The 20,223-nt window shown below is 50.2% G+C and overlaps 4 protein-coding genes across 7 annotated transcripts in view; 3 read left to right on the plus strand and 1 right to left on the minus strand.

The window, feature by feature from the left end:
• Window positions 1-153, plus strand: part of LOC1278098 (myosin-11) — a 109,390-nt gene extending 109,237 nt beyond the window's left edge. The window contains exon 7 of the mRNA XM_061660401.1: window positions 107-153. Coding sequence (XP_061516385.1) covers window positions 107-111 — 5 coding nt within the window. The 3' untranslated portion in view covers window positions 112-153. The remainder of the gene's footprint in view (window positions 1-106) is intronic.
• A 101-nt stretch (window positions 154-254) lies between these two features.
• On the plus strand, window positions 255-3,247 carry LOC1278091 (F-actin-capping protein subunit beta). Its single transcript, XM_317628.4, has 3 exons — window positions 255-398; window positions 583-1,167; window positions 1,741-3,247. Exons 1-3 carry the CDS (start codon window positions 396-398, stop codon window positions 1,978-1,980), a joined length of 828 nt encoding a protein of 275 aa, XP_317628.2. The 5' UTR covers window positions 255-395; the 3' UTR covers window positions 1,981-3,247.
• A 919-nt stretch (window positions 3,248-4,166) lies between these two features.
• On the plus strand, window positions 4,167-13,858 carry LOC1278090 (disks large homolog 5). Of its 4 annotated transcripts, none has more exons than XM_061660386.1 (8): window positions 4,167-4,495; window positions 5,494-5,643; window positions 5,715-10,409; window positions 10,506-10,725; window positions 10,801-11,036; window positions 11,115-11,338; window positions 11,420-11,639; window positions 11,714-13,858. In XM_061660386.1, the coding sequence occupies exons 2-8, from the start codon at window positions 5,610-5,612 to the stop codon at window positions 11,818-11,820; spliced, it is 5,736 nt and encodes a 1,911-aa protein (XP_061516370.1). In that variant the 5' UTR covers window positions 4,167-4,495; window positions 5,494-5,609; the 3' UTR covers window positions 11,821-13,858. The 4 variants fall into 4 exon arrangements, with proteins under 4 accessions (XP_061516370.1, XP_061516371.1, XP_061516373.1 ...); XM_061660387.1 differs by having other exon boundaries at window positions 4,167-4,442; XM_061660389.1 differs by having other exon boundaries at window positions 4,169-4,495; window positions 5,733-10,409.
• Window positions 13,859-19,037, minus strand: LOC1278089 (protein spaetzle 4). The gene is made up of 3 exons (XM_061660410.1): window positions 18,925-19,037; window positions 14,636-16,140; window positions 13,859-14,550 (listed from the first exon to the last, which is right to left on the minus strand). The coding sequence occupies exons 1-3, from the start codon at window positions 18,955-18,957 to the stop codon at window positions 14,124-14,126; spliced, it is 1,965 nt and encodes a 654-aa protein (XP_061516394.1). The 5' UTR covers window positions 18,958-19,037; the 3' UTR covers window positions 13,859-14,123.
• Window positions 19,038-20,223: the final 1,186 nt, after the last annotated feature.

Here is a 20,223-nt window from a genome sequence, read left to right on the forward strand (position 1 = left end):
TTTCATTTTTTTTCCTTTTATCGTGCTTTACTTTCTCTGGGGTTGGGTGCTTTATCGGAACTGCACCAGAAAGTGTAGCGGAATACGCGGCGGACCAGTGTCGGAGAGTGAGAAGCAAAGCTGAGCTAAAAGAGGGTTCCTGGTCACGCATAATCCCGTCGTACGGAAGAATTCGTGATATCATCGTCATCGAGTGAATCTTGGTGGTGAACGTCTCACACATCGCTCACCAGATACACCCCAGACCCTGTACCAGAAACCGTACCTGTCGCCGAGTTTTCTGTTGCGTGTGTGTGTGCCTCGATTAGTGTGATTGTTGGTGCGTGTGTGTGTGTTGAGCTAATCATCGGTCTGCAGGTCGAAAGAGTCTGTGATACGGAAGTGACGCATACAGTATGGTGAGTATCTCGTACGGGCAGGGCGGGGCGCAACTCACCCAAAGTCACCCCGTAGCTGCACCTGACTCCGATATCGCAGCTGCACTTGCATGTTGCCCGCAGCGCAGTATCTGTTTTCCATTTGCCGATGCGTGAACGGTCTACGGGGTGCCGAAAAACACTTATCTGATTATGATCTTTGCAGTCGGAACAACAAATGGATTGCGCGCTCGACTTGATGCGGCGTCTTCCACCCCAACAGATCGAAAAGAACCTGATCGATCTGATCGACCTGGCGCCGGACCTGTGCGAGGATCTGCTGACATCCGTCGACCAGCCGCTGAAGATAGCAAAGGACAAGGAAACGGGCAAGGACTATCTGCTGTGCGACTACAACCGTGACGGCGACTCGTACCGTTCGCCCTGGTCCAACACGTACGACCCGCCGCTGGAGGATGGTTCGATGCCGTCCGAGCGGCTACGCAAGCTGGAGGTCGAGGCTAACCATGCCTTCGATCAGTACCGCGAGATGTACTACGAAGGAGGCGTCTCGTCCGCGTACCTGTGGGACCTGGAACACGGCTTCGCTGGCGTCATTCTGATCAAGAAGGCCGGCGAGGGCAACCAGAAGACGAAGGGCTGCTGGGACTCGATCCACGTGGTGGAGGTGCAGGAGAAGAGCTCCGGTCGGACGGCGCATTACAAGCTCACATCGACCGCGATGCTGTGGCTGCAGACCAACAAACAGGGTTCCGGTACGATCAACCTTGGCGGCAGCCTCACCAGACAGGTAAGCGACGTCATTCGGATTAAAAACAACAAGTGAATTGCGCGCGCTCTCTCCCTCTCGCGTTTAACTTGTCGCCAAAGCGCAGAAGCTAATTTTAAACCACGGCCTGCGAGTGAACGAACCTTAAGTGTGATAGGCGCCTAACAGCGATGAAATCATTAACACCAATGATCGTACCGGTCCATTTGGGTGACCCATTGTTTCGCACGACGAGGGGAGTGGAGCACGAGACGCAAAGACAAAAGGAGGGAGGGACAGAGAGAGAGTGAATCGTTTCGTCAGTTTCGTCGTTCGCTGCAGCGCAAAGTGCGTACTGTGTTGTGCCACTGATAATACCATTGTCATTACACGCATTCGTAGCGTTTGTTTATTCATGAAAAAAGCACGAGTTAGCTTTCACTTTTGATGGTGCTGATGCGCTGTGGTGTGGCGATTGTGGTGCTCGAGAGTGATGCATTTTTCATTTTTCCTTCAGCAAACACGACGATGCGGGCACGACGTCGTCCAACTAGCGTTGCGTTGTGTTGCGTATGCTGCAATGCATTAATCATGATTTACCCTCCCGTTTTGCAGATCGAACAGGATGCCCCGGTAAGCGAAACGAGCCCCCACATTGCAAACATCGGGCGCATCGTCGAAGACATGGAGAACAAAATCCGTAACACGCTAAACGAGATTTACTTCGGCAAGACGAAGGACATCGTCAACGGGCTGCGAAGTATTCAGTCGCTGGCCGACACGAACCAGCAGGCGACGATGAAGAAGGATCTAGCGGCGGCGCTGCTACGACGAACTGGCAAGAGCGAGAACTGAGCAGCCAATGGCCAGCCGGTCGTCCTCTGCCCCCTCCCCTGCCGACTTCCGTTCGACGAACACCACCATCATCGGTATCCGCAGCCACCACAACCACCACCACCAACAGCATCATCATCATCACTAGTAGCGTTGTTGTCGTCATCATCGTTTTCATCGAAGTTCAACACTTTCGTCATGCATAGTGTCGTTTTTGCCCGATATTTTCGCCAAACGGTGATATGAGTAGGCAGTAATCACCGTTTTAGGATAGAAAGATATGAGAACACAAAAGTTGCACAATCCAGCATAGTATTCGAGGCAATAGGGAGATCTTTCGTACGCGAGTGACATTCGCGATAAGCCCCGGCAGGTGGCAAACAGGGCAATCGAACAACATATGGCACGGGCTGAGTACGATCCAAAACAGCGAGAGGAGAGAAAGGACATAACTAGCATAGAGCCAACGAAGATCACTGCATTTGCTTTGCGAAACAGGATAAGAAAGCTAGCAGGGAGGAAGAGGATGAACAAACGTTGGGGCAGAAATTCGTACCGAGCGAACCCTTACTGGCGTCGTCGTCTTGCCTGCCCTATTTACCGCAATTAACGTAGGTTAATAAAAGCTTAAATCAAACAAAGGATCGTCTACTACCATCCGGTGGAGCGTGTGGTGTCGTACGTAATGGATTTTTCAAAGTTTTGAAATAGGAAACAGTAGGACATACGCTTGGCACCCCGAAAACACTAGACGGTTATTCCACCTTTCCGTTCATCTCGATGAATGGGGCTCAACACATCTTCAAGCAGAGGAGAATGCTTAACGAACGGGTAGTGTTCACGGTTTTAGCCACACCACGCTGTTCAACCATGCTTATTATTTACGCGTTTTGTCATTTTTTGTTCGCAAATCACCGTACAATAGGTGCGCGGCGCACACTCCCCATCTTTTTATTTCATTACTTTGGCGTTCGCGACGGGCAGGGTTTACACAATAATCGATTACATTTCCTATTATCTTTAATCAATATCCGTTCGTCCGAGTGTTCTCTATGGGGAAAAAAAGAAGTTAGAAAAAACAATTCACACACAAACACACACACACTACTGAACCGTGAACGTCTTGGCGTCCGTGGAATGAGGACTAGAACACAGGATAAGGGTGTCCGATAGCTGCGAAGTAGGGGGTATGTGGGAAAATAATTTTTATATTTAAACGAAATGTGCAAATGTACGAAATAGAAAGGTTCATGCGACAAAACAAATATATAATTAAATTCAAAACTAACAGAACCTGCCTGAAATCGTCGTTTTCCGTGCTCTCCGGTGCTGGTTCAAATCTCCAAAGGGCAAGTGGTTTGTGTTAGTGGTGGGAGCTCGGAATCGGACCTACCTGATTCCGATTCCGTGTTCGGAATCAACTCCGGAGCCTATTCCGGAGTTGAATTCGGAATCGGAGTAGGTTCCTGAATCAGAATAGACCCCGAAATCGGAATCGACCTCTGGGAGTCGCAATTTCTTCCGGTAACAGAATCAGAATTGGAATTAGCTCCGGAATGAGAATCAGTTCTTAAATTGAAATAAGAAGTTTCAGAAGATAAATCAGTCCGGAAATCTCCATGAGAATGGATCGTTTACAAGTAAATTTTTATTCTTTGCTGTTATCAATACGTAGTATCATTGGACCCAAACGTCTCTTCTTATGGAGATGATTCAGTAACTGATTCCGATTCCGGAGCCTATTATGATTCCAGAGCCAATTCCGGAGCTGATTGCGATTGCAGAGCCAATGCGGAACCTTTTACTCAGTCGATTCCGGAACCAATTTTGTAGCTGATTCCGGAAACTGATTTAGGACCTACTATCCGCAATCGATTCCAGAAAACTTCGGAGCTAGCCGGAACCGATTCCGACGAAAACTTCATTTTCCCATCACTAGTTTGTATACAATTTCGTATTTCGCCCTGGTTTGTCATTCTAGTTACCGTTGAAGAAACTTTACCTCTGGGAAAAGGCATTTTCCTTCTTATTGACCGCAATTGCAGGGTTTACTATGTTCGGTCAAAATATAATACGAACTACTATTACAGTGTTGTAGCTCCGGTTGAATTGATAAAACACTGAAATTACAATTTAAAACGCTTTTCTACACACAAAACACGCCCACCGTAAACAAACGCGAGTTAACAACTGTCAAACCGCGTGGACCGTGACTGTGCGCCCAGTGTGCACGGTGCAGTCATTCTGCCCAGCAGGGAAATCTGGGCTTTTTCCGCTGCTTTTCGCGACTGTGTGTTGTTTTGTTGTGCGTGTGTTGCTCGCCTCGATTGTGTTGCATTTTTGTGTGTGTAAAATGGTGTGCTCGTGGTGTGCAGCGAATGCCCACCAATAGTTTCGTTGCAGTTGCTCGCAAAACCGATTGCCAGCTAGGCAATTGCATTCTTCGGTGCGTGCCGTGATCCCCGAAGGGGGCCCGAAAGAAAGTACGTACACTGCAATGGTTGCTAGTGTGCGGATTGTGTTCGATCCGCTAGATGTAAGTACGTGCGTTTCCGCCCTGCTGGCAAGTTTCCCTTTCGCTAGTTGACCAGCTCCAGAAACGGATCTGTCGAGGGGGGAGGGGAGGGGGAGTGGATCAGCATCCCACGATCGCAATTCTTCCCCACTGTGTTTACCCGTGCTTGGAGGAGGGCGGCGGCGGTCGGGGCCAGGGCGCATCCGAGCAATGTTCAGCTTGTTCACTGAAGCAGAATGACATTTCATCCGTCATCAGTCGGTGTAGCAAGTGGTGGAGCTTCAGATAAAAATCACCATCCGGCCAACACTTTCTCGGCCCATTTCACCTACATAAATCTGGTCGCGAGTGTCCGCTTACGCCAATGCCATTTGGTTAACTTTCAACTTTTTGGTGCAAAATGTGACCCCCGTTGCGGTGCGATTTTCCATCCCAGCCCAGCGAACGGAACTAGTCCAATTGTTGTTGTTTGGTTGCCTAAAGTTACCATGTCGAGAGGTATTTTTGACTACCTGGCTTCGTATCGGATGTCGTGGCCTATGGACCATTTCGAGAATTTAGCAGCCGCTTTAGCCAGAGCAACATTTTGTCGAAGAAATATGTGTATTACAAGTTCTTGTGCTCTATCAGCGTTTTGATCATTGCAAACGACGGAAGCATGCCAAATTCAACATTCCCTACAGATTTCACTACACTTTCCCTAAAGTGGATAGAAATGGTGTGCCGCCCATTCATTGAAACGCTCATTGCTCGATCGTGCATTTAAACGCCTTCCGAGCGATTCGATCCTATCTCGCCCACATCACCTTCCATGCGCAAAGTGCAATGCAGAAGCGATCGGTTGTGTGTATGGAACCGCTTTCTATGCTGTTAATTGAAGAACGATCATTTTCGCACCACAGCAGGCTGTGAAACTTTCCGCAATCCTTCCACAGTGCCTCATCTGCTGCCTTCCCAGCCTTTCAGCTTAGAGCCCCTATTTTTGGATATTTAAAAACATTTTCTTCTTTTTCTTTTAGGATCATCCATGAAAAGTGACAGTGTTGAAGGTTGAAGAGGCAACAACAAAAAAGTATGACGAACTAATTAGAAGAAAACAATTGACAACGAAATCGCTTGTGGAACGCTTGTGAAAATGGCATCGAGCGAAAACAACAGCGACGATGGAGGTAGGTTGTGATGGTAGTTCACTGTTTGCATGAAATCTGCTCTGAAAAAACACCGGCTTCCATTTCTTCAGGACACAATGTCTTTTCAGGGTTCTCGAGCTCGAACGGTAGCGCGCCGGAGTACGAGCATCTGATGCAGTTCGAGTATCTCAAGACCAAGTACCGCGATGTGGTGTCCCAGCTGAAGACGGTTTCGAACGAGAAGCAACGGCTGGAGCACGATTTCCAGCTGCTCAAGAAGGAGCTGGAAGGCAAGGGCGACTTCTTCAACAGCACCTACCACGAGTACAGCGGGCTGAAGCAGAAGTACGACACGCTGCGCCACCGGTATGAGGAAATGACGAAAGACCCATCGCACTACATCAAAGTGTGCGAGGAGCTCAAAAAGGAGCGCAACAAGTACAAGGAGCTGCTGAAGGCAACGGAACTCGAGCTCGAGACGGTGCTGTCGGAACGGGGCAGCGTGCTGAAGGAGAACCAGAAGCTGTACGACAAGAACGAAGCACTGGAGCGGGAGGTGCAGGGTAAGGTGAAGGAGTGCGGAGCGTTGAAGGAAAAGATTGAGCTGCTAAAGACGCGCCAAGAGTACCAGCAGCTGTCGAACGAGAGCAGCTGGAGCAAGGAGCTGTCGGACAGCAAGGATAAGTTCAGTATTGTGTCGGAAAATTTGGAATCGGCCAACCAGGAGATTGAGCGGCTGAAGAAAGCGCTCGACAAAGCGAAGGCGGAGATAGCGAAAGCCGTCCACGACACGGAGGTCGCCAAACAGCGCCGGGACTGGGCGATATCGGAGCGGGAAAAGATTGTCCAGGAGCGGGACAGTGTGCGGAACTTGTGCGACGAAATACGCAAAGAGCGCGACACGGCCACGTCGAAGCTGCTGGCAGCGATACGGGACAAGGACGATGCGCACAAGAAGATCGAACTGCTAACCGATCAGTTGGAGCAGGTGACACGCGACAGTATTAACAACAATGCCACTGCGGCAGGCCAAAACGCGTCCAATTTGCCGGGGGCCGGTGGACCCCAGTCGCAACCGAACGGTCCCGGGACTGGTACGCCAACCACGCCGAACGCCTCGCTGGTGTCGATGAACAACAGCAACAGCCATCGGAATTCGCACTACAGCAGCTTCAGCTCGATCTACAACCTGGAATCGCTGCAGCAGTACGACGTGGAGATGGTGGAAATCGACACCTCGCCCCTGCTGAGCAATTCCTCCGACTGGGGGCTCACGATCAGCGGCGATCTCGATCACAGCTACGGCAGCGATCACAGCAACACGAAGAATCTCTGCGGCCCGTACGTGGCTGCCGTGGAGCACGACTCAATCTTTGCCGGCAAGCTCAAGCCGAACGATATCATCTGCCAGATAAACAACCACGACTGCAGCACGTTCTCACGGCGCATGATCTATCGTACGATCCGCAACAGTGTGCCGCAGTGCATCATTACGGTGAAGCGGCCGACGAAGCGCTTGCTGCCGGTGCAGATCCCATTCACCAGCACGAACCGCAACCACGGTCTTTGCCTCGAGCTCGGGCTGTACATCGCGAAGCTGGAGCCGAACTCGATCGCGGCCAAGGACGGCCGGCTGGCGGTCGGGGATCGGATATTGTCCATCAACAACAAACCGATGGAAAGCATCAAGAACATCAACGATGTGCACGCGTACATCAACGATATGCGCAACAGCAGCCTCAATCTGATCGTCATCAAGGAGATGCCCGAAAGCCATCCGAGCTACGCCAGCTTCTACCAGCCCCGGTTGAAGCACATCCGCAACACTACCAGCTGCACGCAGACGGACAACTCGCTGTCGACGTTCGGCAGCCAGCACACCACGAACACGAGCAGCGTGAACACGAGTGCCAACGCAATGACCATGATGAACCATCGGTTGAGCCTGGAGTTTGACAATAACAATCACTTCCTGCCGTCGGTGATGCCTTCCTCGGCGTACCAGCCTTCATCGAGCACGCCCAACTCGGTCGCGGCTAGTACGCCCTCGTCGACCAAATCGGCCTCCAAGCTGACGGAGTTTATTCAGAAGATTAAGGACAAGATGGCGATAAGCAATCACAGCAAGGAGGCGGGCGGTCCGGGCGGTAGTCAGGAGCACGATGCGATCGCGGCCCTCGATTCCGTGCTGGACAGCGATGAGCAATCGCGGGATGGGAAACGCTCGAAGCGTCGCAGCAAGAACGACCCGCACCACCAGTCGGAGGTGCCGCGTGGGACGTGGCCCAGGGTCAACATGGCAATGCACATTAACGAAACGCATCCCGGAACGATAGTGCAGAAGAAGAAGATCAGACCCCAGCTAACCATCCCGCGTGGGGGTGGTGATCTGGACAATAACAACTACTTCGCCGCTGTGCTGAACGAAGCCCATACGATTCCGACCACTTTCCAACCGAACACGGTGTCTGGTGGATCGCTGTCTCCCGGAGGGATTACCAGCGGTGGTGGTGGTGGTGGTGCAAGTGCGTCAGGACCGGGTGGAAATGGTGGTATCGTTGGATCCGGCCCATCTTCCGGACAGGGAACGCTGCCGAGCTCAAGCAAACGCAACTCGAACCCCGTTATGCCGATGGATTTAAACCGTCTGCTTGCCGCAAAGTATGGAGAAGCGACTGCCGGAATGGCTGGTGGTCCTATCACTGGAGGGGTGCCAACAGGGGTGCCTACCATGGGCAAATCCAACACTATTGTGCCGTTTCCGCGATCTTCGACGTACGATGATCGGCACCATGACGGTGGCGGGTTGAATCTAAACAAGCATCGCTTCAGTCTGAACTTTCCACCGACGAGCAAGCAACAAATGCAGCAGCAGCAGCAGCAACTAATGCTTGCGCCACACCAGCAGCAAAACTCGCTCGATTTCATTCCCATTCCAACCTCTTCGTCGCAGAAGAGCAATCATTCGATCGATTCGGCCAGTGCGCCCCACTCACTGTCCAAAAGCCCACCGACTTACTATTCCGGAACGGCGGCGGCCTCGCTCGGTATTCCTACGTCGAAAACGACGGAATTCTTCATGACGTCCAAGATCACCAAATCGTTGTCGAAGTACTCGAGCGACAACGAGAGCATCGATACGGAAACGCTTTCCCTCGGCGGTGGGATGGGCGGCATGCATGGGACGGGGACGCCCATGAGTGGCATGTCGGCGAACATGGGCGCAACGGGTGGCGGTGGTGGCAACCAGGGCATCGCAGGCGCGATGGTTGGTCCGGGAAATACCAACACACTTCCACTGACCCACATGCGTAAACATTTGATGGGCAACAGCGGTTCGGGGGGTGGAGGAGGATCGTCCTCCAACCGAAGCGGCAGCACAGTACACCCAGCAGCGACGGCTGGTTACGGAGCAACCATATTTCCCGGTTCCTATCCCCATCCGTTCATGCGCAATCACCACCAACCGGGCGGTGGCCAGAGCGGTGGCGGTGGAGCTAGTGCTAGCATTGCAAACGATGCCTTGCTGAGCTATCCAGCGGCTGCCAGCGGTGGAGGAGGTGGCGGAGGCACTGGGCCGGCAGCAATGGGACATCATTCGCACGGTGCTTCCATGGACTATTCTGCGTATCGGTACAGTCAGATTCAATCGTCGAAGGAAGACGTTCCTATATCCGGTTATACGGGCGGCTACGAAGGCGGTACGTTTCCCCGGAATAAAAGCCACCTAACGAGCAATAGCAACCATCATCACCATCATCACCATCACCACCATCAGGGGGGCTTTCGCATTCCCTCGAACCAGAGTGTAACGAGCCGGGGCAGTGGCATCAAGATCAGCAACGGTTCGATCGATTGCAGCAGCTCCGAACGTGCCTCGCCAATACCGACGTTCGAGGTGCAGGTGCTGAAACCAGGACACGCTCCACCCGGGGGCGGCGGGCCCGGCTCCAACAAGCGCAGCTCCCTGCAGGACTATGGCCACTCGAAGCCGAACGTAGGCGAGCTGCGGCTGGTGCAGATCGACAAGAGTGAAATGTCGCTCGGAATCAAAATTTTCTGCCGACGCAATGGAGGGGGCGTGTTCGTGTCGAATGTGGGACAAAACAGCCTAGCCAGCAAGGTCGGTTTGCACATAGGCGATCAGCTGTTGGAGGTGTGCGGGATCAACCTACGCAAAGCGACGTACGAACTGGCTGCGCATGTGTTGCGCCAGTGTGGCAACTCCATTACCATGCTCGTGCTCTACAATCCGGTGGTGTACAGCAACCTCACTACCAGCGAGGACAATGTTGCTCGTTCGGGGTCGCCCACACCGCAGAACTCGCCGCGCTCGATGGGTCGCACGCTCATATCGGCCGTAAACACCACGGCCGTTAACGCTATGACCGGTACGATGACCGCCCCTAAAACATCGTCCCTGGTAAAGGCACAAGAATTCAGCGACAGTCTGGAGCACCAAACGCAGCTGCACGATGACGAGGAGGACGGTTCCGTGGCTGTCGGTAGCTCCGGCGTCGGCGGCGGTCAAAGCAACATGTACAAAGAGCAGCCGCGCGAGATCTACATTGAGACGCGTAAAACGTCCAACCTGGGCATAACGTTGGTCGGTGGCAACGCTTACGGCATATTTGTGCATGGTGTACAGAAGGATTCGATCGCGGATCAGGCCGGACTGCTGGTGGGCGATCAGATACTGGAGTTTAACGGCACAGATATGCGTCGTTCGACGGCGGAGCACGCAGCGCTCGAGATTGCAAAGCCCGCCGACCATGTGAAGGTGCTCGTGTTGTACAACATTCAAAGTATGTTCCCCAATGCCGGATGCCCCATTTGCACTCCGTTGTACGAACTGCTCATCATCGATCTTGATATTGTTTCTTGTTTTTCTCCGTTTGCAGAGTTCAATCAAATCAAAGATAAACCTGGAGATGCACTGTACATCCGCGTCGGGTTCGATCGTAACTGCGATCAGGGTGACTCGGAGCTATCGTTTACGAAGGACGAGGTGCTGTTCGTCGACAACACCATGTTCGGTGGAATTCCCGGTAAATGGCGTGCTTGGAAGCTGGACGAATATGGCCACAAGAGGCAATGCGGCATCATTCCCAACAAGCTAAAGTGAGTGTCCGATTGATGCGCAGTTAAGTTCGAAGTCCTGTTCTTTTGCTAACCTTTTTCCAACCCGTTTTGCAGAGTGGAGGAAGAGCTACGATTGCTCGGAGATCCGGGTGACGTTGATACAACGGCGCGCCGAGGATCAACATCGGCCCGGAGATCGTTCTTCAAGCGCATCAAACCACAACGGAGCTCATCGCGCGATTCAAAAGAACTGGCCAGCTTTAGCAACACGCACCTGAGCCTGTACCTTGATTCGGGATCACTGAGCGACGATGGGTTGAGCAGCTACCAACGCGTTGAACGGTTGGAATGTGAGTATCCAGAGATTGTGTCCCCAAAACACGGTGCGAAATGTATTGATATGTTTTCCCTTTACACTCCTCCACCAGACACCTATCGGCCAGTGATCATTTTGGGACCACTGTACGAGTTTGTCATCGATAAGCTGTGCGTAGATTTCCCGGAGGACTTTGCCGTCCTGCAGGAGAGTCAGAAGAAATGTACCAAGGACGAGATGGAGCTTGCAATACAGAACAATACAATCGCCGACTATAAGATGCGTAGCAATGGCATATTCGAGTACACCAGCATGCAAGCCGTGCGTGACAATAAGGTATAATACGGCGTCTAAAAACGATGGATTATTGCCAATCGCATCTTATTAACGTTTTGTTACGTGGTTTCTTTTCTGCAGCAATGTCATTGCATATTGAACGTGGGCATGGCGGCAGTAGAACGATTGCAGCGCGCACAAATCTACCCGATCGTGTTACTGTTGCGCTTCAAATCGGCCAAGCAAATCAAGGAGATCAAAGACTCGCGCTACTCGACTGACAAAATCTCGGCCAAGGCAGCCAAGGAAATGTATGAGCATACGCTCAAGCTGGAGTCGGAATATCGACAGTTTATCTCCGGTGAGTGCGAAATGCGGTTTCCAGTGAGTATAGGTAACTAACCCGGCGCAACTAACCGCGACTACTTTCCACAGGAGTGATTTCGGGCGTGAATATTACACACATGTGTACGCAGATTAAAGCGGCTGTGGATTGCGAACAGAAGAAGATCTTGTGGGTTTCGATCCCATCGCCGTTGTGACCATCCATGAACTATCTTCGTCCCGATGAAGATGAACGATTGGCCTAATCGATACGCAAGCTGCGTATCAACCAACGAACAAACAAGTTGTTAAGGTAAAGTATTCCAAAACACCACTAAGCCCCCTCTTTCGAGTTTTAGACCCCAAGACGAAGGAAAAAAAAAGAAGTTATCATACAACTACTGCAGAAACAGAACAGTTAGCATAAGTACTGTGCAATATACATTATGAATGGAATGTCTTGGACAGGAATAAGTACAGTGCAAGTAGTTGTGTAGGTACCTCCACTTTCGAAAGCGATAGCCGTACCGGTAGATATTTAATGCAAACACTTCATCACAAGTTTTAGGCAGTTGTGGCGGTGATGTAAGCGATTGTGTCCGCGATTACATTTTGTTAGACAAAGGCTTGCTAATCATGTTGAATGATACTTAAACGACACGGGGTGATAGGATATAGCAGCTCTCAATTACATTGCATCCCTATTTCGGCATTTTTATCAACGAAAAACTAAAACAATCTTATACAGAATCTCACAGATTTCCATGCAAATTAATACAGCAGACAAGTCTGTATGTTACTAACGAACGGACGGGTGCATTTATGTAGATCAACAAATGTCCTCCGGGTAGTAGAAGACTCGGCGCACTAGACGCAATTCATATATTCGCTACCGAATTCGATAGCACACAATCGAACAAAACAGCTTCTTCCGCTCGCTCAATCACACCCACCTGTCGTTGTCGCTATGATCGTGCTTTACGGAATGTTGTTTTCACGTTTACAGTCAGTAAATTTGAGTTGTTCTTTTACGCATTGAACGTTAAAACCTATGAAAGTATAAATAAGTCTTCCAAACTATCTATTGTTAGTATAGAGCAATTTGCAAAATGCATTACAATTGTTACGTTCCGGGAAAGTGAACGCATTTATTGATACGAGCCGAGGAGGAGGAGGAGGGATTGAACATTTAAATATCGCTGTACCCTGAAACCAAGCGCTTAATGATGTTACATTTGACTAACCCCTTTGCCAGGGATGGGGTGATGCTGTTATGATTGATAAATCGTTCTATTAGACGAAGAGTACCGATTGAATTGGAACTGTTTGTCGATCGATCGTTTATACTCGTCCGTTATGTCTTCCAGTTATCAAAATTATTGATAGGAATATTTGTTACAAGAAAAAGAAAGTACGGCAGTGTACCATCTGTAAGAGCAGAAAAGAATAACTTCTATACACACCGGATCTTTGTACCGTTTTAGTTCACTCGCAAGTAACACGTTGTTTAGCGATCTCCTTGTTTTATTTTTTTGCTCTGTGCTAAATGTATTCAAAATGCACAATATTTTACTACCTCAACCATTCAATCACAAACGAATGCGAAAGTTTGTTTGCCAAGCAGCAGCAGCAGCAGCAGCAAGCGAGCATCCGATTGTTTTCATTTCATTGTTTTGTGTGTGTGTGTGTGTTGTGTGCTATTTACAAATGTGGTGTTGGCAGCAACAGCAGCAGCTAGTATTTACATCATTTTGTTGTTTTATTCATTCATTCAGTTTCGTGCATCACAATTGTTCAATCGAAGCATAATTTATGTTACTTGTTTGTTTTGTTTGACTGTAACCCCGGCGCCAGTCACAGCGCAAAGAAGGAAGGTAATCAAAATCAGTACGACAGTTAGATTAGAACGGTCGAAGATGCAAAGGGAAATGATGTGAGCGATACAAGCAATATAGGGAGAAAGTAACACCATTAGCTCTACGGCAAATGATAGGAACAAACAAAGAGTCGGTTCGTTTATCTTCTGTAGAGTGCGTAATGTAATCAAACGCGGAACAGAATCAATCAATGACCTAGTATCTTTTGAAATTTGGTAGAGTATACAAATCCTGATATACAACTATACATATATATCTTTATACGATTAACAATTGTTTATTAAACATATTAATATAAATATTATTATTAATATTATTATTGCTATTATTATTACTATTATTATTATATTAAATTCATAAAATTTTTGAAACAAAACAATGACGCGTTCAATCGTTACATTTATTATACGTTTTAATGCGTTTCCTTCCCTTCGCGTATGTGTTACAGTACGATGTAACAAAAACAAAAACAAAACAGTCCGAACGTAGCCCTACCAGCTTTTCCTCCACCTCCTTCGAACCGCACGATACAAGAGTAAAAAAAAAGTTTCACATTTTTATCACTAGCCTTTGGACGCAACATGGTGGTGTGGGAAGTGTGCAACGCGCGTGTACCCGCCCTTACCATTCCCCACACTTGCAACTTACTCAACGTCATGTTCCTTCGGTCGGTACCACTCGTCGGCCGCATGCTCGTAGATGGCATTCTGCAGTTCATCCTCCACCAGCTCGATCGACTCCTTGGTCAACGACCGAGGGCTGCGCGAGGTGACGCGGAAATCGAACGGCATATCGTAACACTTGCAGATGCAGCAGGACGGAAACCGGAACCAGTCGGAAAAGATGCCACGGCACTCGTTGTGCGGATCGTAGGCGAGCAGCCGGTGCAATCGGTACTGCTGCTCGCAGCGACAGCCCTCGCGGCAGTACATCTGCTTCAGCTCGTGCGTGCACTTCTCCCAGTGCACGTACTGCTCGAAGGGATACAGGTTCAGCAGTGCGAGCACCTCGCCCCGGGTATTGTTGGCCCAGAACGGTGCCACTACCTCCTCCTTCACTGGGCAAGCGTTACTAGAAAGCAGAAACAAAATGAAATCCATCAATTAAGAGCTAGACATGACGCAAATCGCTAGTTGGTTGCTGCAAGATCACTTACACTCCGCGCCCATTAACGACGGGCGGTTCTTTCTGGGCCGCATCTTGAAACAGTTGGCCCTCGGGGTTGGATATCTTCTTTACCGACGTCGAACTGCCCGTCACCGTTCCCGGGTGTGGTTTAATGCTCTCAAATCGTATCTTTTGCTGCTGCTGCTGCTGCTGTACATTGCTGGTCGTCTGAATCGGCTGATGTTGTATCAACGATTCTGCCACCGTTTTACTGCTGCTGCTCAGTGAATCGTGGTCGTCAGCAGTAATATCGTCGGATACTGCCTCTTCAGTATCTTGCCGATCATTGGGATAGCTACCGATCGTGGACTCGATCTCGCCGGCCTTAGCGCCACTCTCTGTGACAGAGTCCAGGGGTTCCTTCCGATCATCTACCTTCTCGGGTGCACTGGACGAGGCGAGCTTCAGAGTGGAGGATATCTTTACAACCGTCTCTTCCACGTCTTTGTCGCCGGATGCGAAGGTCGCCTGTAACGATTCATTCGTTTCCAGCTTAGCTAGCGAAGACAGTGCGTCCATATCGATAGCTTCCGTATCCGCAGCTTGAATGGAGTTCTTGTTGGTTGGAACAACACTGGATCCAGCTACTGGGGAGATCTTGTCGGCGGTAGACGGCGTACTGGTAGTAGTTGCATGCTGCTGCTCCACTTTGCTCTCGACTGATGGGTTTGCTTCCTGCAGCTCCAATGTGGTCTGCGTGGAGGACGGCACTGTTTGCCCTACCGATGCTGGACTACCATTTTTCGGCGGAGGTGACTCAACGGTCGTACTCGTCCCGGTACTGCTCGCAGTCGTCGTTGAAGTGCTTTTACCCGTGGTAGAGATATCACTCGACTCTACAGTCGGAGTCGTCGTGGTAGCGCTGGTTGTGGTAGTGCTACTGCTGTCAGTGGACGTGGTACTACTACTACTACTACTACTGGGCGTCGTTGTGGTTGTCGTCGTAACCGTCGTCTTCGTCTGGGTCGGTCGGAAGTGAGGCTCATTCAGTGGGATCTCATTGCTCTTGTCCCGCGGATAGTGACCCGGTGCTCCATCGTAGTGGGGCGAGGAGGGCCGCAAATACTTCATCCGCTTGCCATCCCGTCCGCCGGCCGACCCAAGATGGCCGGAGGGTCTCGTGTACCGCTCCGTCGCCCGATCGATATCGTCAATGTCGATCTCGTTGTTTTCAAACTCCTCCTTCAGCACCGATATGTGCCGCACGTCGCCGTACATCCGGCGCATCAGGCCCTGGTTTTCGTGCACAAACCGACGCACGGCATGCCAGGGATATGCGGAACCGGGCAGATTGCAGTACGCCTGCACGCTCAGATCGCAGGGGATGGTTTTGAGGAGCTGTGAACGTCCCCGGCGGGAGGCTCTCGTTGGGTCGCAGGACGACGCCGAATCGTATCCATAGCTCTCGGCTGTCGATACGATCGGAACCAGCAGAAGCAACAGCAGCATAGTTGAAACAATGCACCAGCCCAGCAAACCACGCGTCGTTTGCCACTGGAAAGAGAAAATGGGAGAAATGAACTGTAGTGAACTACTTCGATGGGTGGAGAATTGAATTTTCATGTTTGTTTTAAACATACATCTTTAAAGCCGATCGAAAGGGTCTATCATTTTAAGTTTCCCTCCCTCACTTTATAATGTCTTGTTATCGGGGATTGGGGAAGGCTTTGTTATGGTCACTTTCACCTCGCCCATGCCCACACCGTGTCGCGATCACGTGATCATCCAACACAGTTTTGGTGACGGCGCGTGACATACGCGAACCGCCGTTGAACACACGCCATGGACCTGTTGTTGCGCACGCGCAGTGTCTAATGAAAGCAACAACAACAAAAACTGGGACCCTGCTCTGTCCCAGTTGTCGTTGGGGTACTTTTACTTTTCTGACCATTTCTGCGAAGCCCCATATCACACCATGACAAGGTGTTAATGCCAGCGATACGGAGTGGGGATGATATGGTGATGTTTAAGCTAACAGGGGAGAAAAGTGAAAGGTTAAACTGAGTCATCTGCTCTGAGTTTGGGACGAGTCCATTTCATGTGCCTGCAAAGAGACAGCATTATTGATTCTGCGCCAACAACGACACGGAAATGTGTTAATCTATTTTTTGCATAACTTGTGTGTGAGTGTGTGTGGGGCAATGTTAACATATCCTAACAGGGAATGACCCAACATTTGCGCATCGTTTATGTAATGCTGGCAGTCAACACTCCTCCTCCTGTGACTGCTCTGTGACTCAATTCCATAGAGCAAATGAACAAATATCATAAACTATAAGCGTCCCGAGCCCGTCTAGCAATGCTCCACTTTCCCACAATTATGTAAACAAACCCGCCCGGCGCGCTCTTTCCATTCTACATTATGCATTCTAAGCAAAAAAACAGAACGGTTCATGCGCGCTCTGCTCTATATACGCGCCAGATGGCTTGCTGCACGAGACACTGCCGCGGGATTAAGGTCAGGCTTTGCATTGTTTCCCGGCAAAAGACAGTGCCGGAAAGCACTGGGGATGCACCACCTTGCCTTCCAGCGGTCCATTGATATGCAAGTCACGTTGGGGGACGTGGGGTTTGTAACCCACATCTCTGCGCCCAGTGGCAGGCAGGCCCAGTCGCTCCTTACCGTTCGCTGCTCACCTGGGAGCTTCATTACAACGCGCTGTAAGGAAGTTGTCGTCGAAGTGGTTAATATGTTTTCCAAAACACGTACTCCGTGTGCTCCAAATGCATGAGTTCCCAGTGACAAGCCGTACCGTACAATCCACAAACAAGTGTGTGGCAACGATGTATTTCTTTTAATTGATTGAAGTACCGGTGTTTCGCCCGATGCTTCGCTAGACAGGCATGAAACGAACGGGATTTTGGATGTCCGCAAAAACTTTCACGATTTCCGATACGATTCGTGCTCGGAATGGTGGCTTTAACACTTTCACGATATTCACGATCTTCGGAAGCGCTCTCCGAATTCCCTGTGTGACCTTGTGTGCAAATGCGCTTTCACATCCGATCGCCCCCCCCATCGGGGTGACCGGGGCTCATTGATATCTGATGTGTATGTGTCTATGTGTGTGTGAGTATGTTACGGTCAACCTCATCATAATAATCGCCCGCGAATCGCGGACCCCAAGCGCAGGATGGCTGAGAACGACATACCGTTGTGCGCGCTTCCGGAGGATGGTTGTACCGCAAAAGAAAGCGAAAGTCGATTTTCATGTATGTATGCACCTCCCCGGGCCCGGGCAGGCCGTCTAATCGACCACCATCGGGACCAACGAGAGTAAAAGTAGAAATCGAATCTGATGGCGACGGAATGGAAAATCAAAAACGACATCGAACAACTGTGTGTGTGTGTGGCTGTGCTGTGGCTGTGGATTCGATTCGAAGCGAGCAGGTGCGGAAGGTCAATAAAACCTGAATAAAAGCAACCACACCCCCCTCCCCCCTCCAACCAGCTCTTGAACCTTTCTCAATGACATGTCTCAGCCGCCCTTTGGCTTGCATCTGTCCCTCATTTCCTTCATTATGCGGCCATTGGCCTCTGGAGAACCGAAGGGAAAAGCCGCAGTGGGGGTTGTGTTTCATTTAATTCCCTTTTTTATTGGTCGTTCAGATTTTCGGACAACATAACTGTTGTCGGACGGTAGTTGTTTCAACGGTTAAACCGGTTTGTACGGCCCTTCCCCGTACCGGAACAACAAGGAAGGTGTGCACGAGGAACCGAACGGAGAGACACAAAAGGGATACAGTTAAACAAAATAAAACCGACCGCAACGACAACGAGCCGCAGACACTCAAAATCACTTTCTCTCCTGGTCGGGATTAAAATGGTTTGTTATGAGGAAGAAGAAGCGGAAGAGTGATATCGCCCAAAACACTGGACTGCACTATACGGCGATAGGAATGGCAAGCGGTGCATCCGCAAAGCGATTGACGACGATCATTTCGCTCCTGATCGAGCTCGGACGCTCGGAAAGAGTTCAACGCGTGGGATTGAAACTAGGCCACGAACCTTTTACTGCTTCTGTCCTGATGCAGAAGGGGCATCGGGCGCGAATGTCGTCTTCTTCTCTCGTTGCACTCGCCAATAAATGCTGATCATGTTTGCATGTTTTGAGCGATCATAGGGCTGGATGTACAGGTGTAACCGATCGCGGCTTATCTTGCCAATGGGCACGAAGTAGTACAATCGGATTATGGTATGGGACATGTGCAGATTGCATAAGTAAGTGAGTCGTTGTAACTAATCTATAAGAAGCTCCCTTTTCCCGGCATACTTACACTAGGTACACGATCGCTATGAAACGCCATCATCCGTTGAGTGATGAGTCGGGAATTAAGTGTCACCTTAGTAATACAAATGTTTTGCAACTGCCCGACTGCACTGCACTACGCGTACACTACGGCTAACTTCACCTTTCCGTATGTTATGATCAGTCCGGACCGATCGCACGGCCGCATCCGATCCCGTTCGAGTTTCCAGTTTCCAACACACACACACCAACCGACTGACCAACAAAACCGGCCAGAATTGTCCCGATGTGTGTCTGTGGTACTTGTTTGTTACCTCCGCCGCACTACGGCCGATAATCTGCCTCGAATGCTTCGGCGCACCAAGCTCCCCGGTTATTTTCCGTTGTGCTTGTTTGTCGAACCCCTTAAGATGGGCACGCCGCAACCTGTGCAAGTGTGTGCACTTGCTCTATCACACAGGGGCTGGGCTTATAAAGACGGACGCTTTTCTCGGCTCGGCTTTTCGTCACCATAAATGGCCACAATTAGCGTAATTATTCATTAACACTCCGCGCGCCCACTTTATAGGGAAGAAAATTCGCAACAACACACAACACTCGATCGTGCGCTGTGCTTCACTCATCCGGCCGGTTCAGTTTCCACCGGTAGCAGTAGCACGACGGCACGTTGCCACCCATGCTGGCGATCATGGTCCCGCGGGATGGTCCCTGTTTGGTGGTCGCTCTCTTCGGACACGCACTCGATCGAACTTATTTAATCATCGCGCGAAGCAAAAGGTTTAAAACAAATATAAAGCGGCAGACCGAACAGCACACACACACACCGGGCACTTGCTCAACTTTCTCCTTTTCCTTTCTTTTTGCTTTCTACACCGGGTGTGCAATTTTGTGCGACCCGCGACGGTTGTGGTTGTTTCTAGCGTTTTAAACACAACTTTATTCTATTTTTGTATTTTCTAATGGAGGCACTTTTGGCACTAGAAACACTGTTGCCGAACGACGATTGTTGGGAGACAATTTGTTAATTAATGTAGTTGCACACTTCATTTGTCACATGCTGTTCGCTTGCAGGATTTCGCTTGAAAATGATCCACTAAACAACGCCCAAACCCCAACGATCGCGCACGGTCAAGATGAAGATGACACACACCTGCTTAACGGATGGAGTACTGCTCCGGAACTGCAACGAGTGCGACGAGAAAGCCTTTCGCCTGGCGGCTCAAACCGTTGCCTGAATAGGACTGGTCTAGTGTAGGTTCGCACCGTCCGGGAAACCGTGCGTCGTCGGTCGTCGGTAAACCGAATCCGCCACACACGTTCCTCTCAC

This window comes from Anopheles gambiae, chromosome 3 (assembly GCF_943734735.2).
Source record: "Anopheles gambiae chromosome 3, idAnoGambNW_F1_1, whole genome shotgun sequence".
NCBI classification, from domain to species: domain Eukaryota; kingdom Metazoa; phylum Arthropoda; class Insecta; order Diptera; family Culicidae; genus Anopheles; species Anopheles gambiae.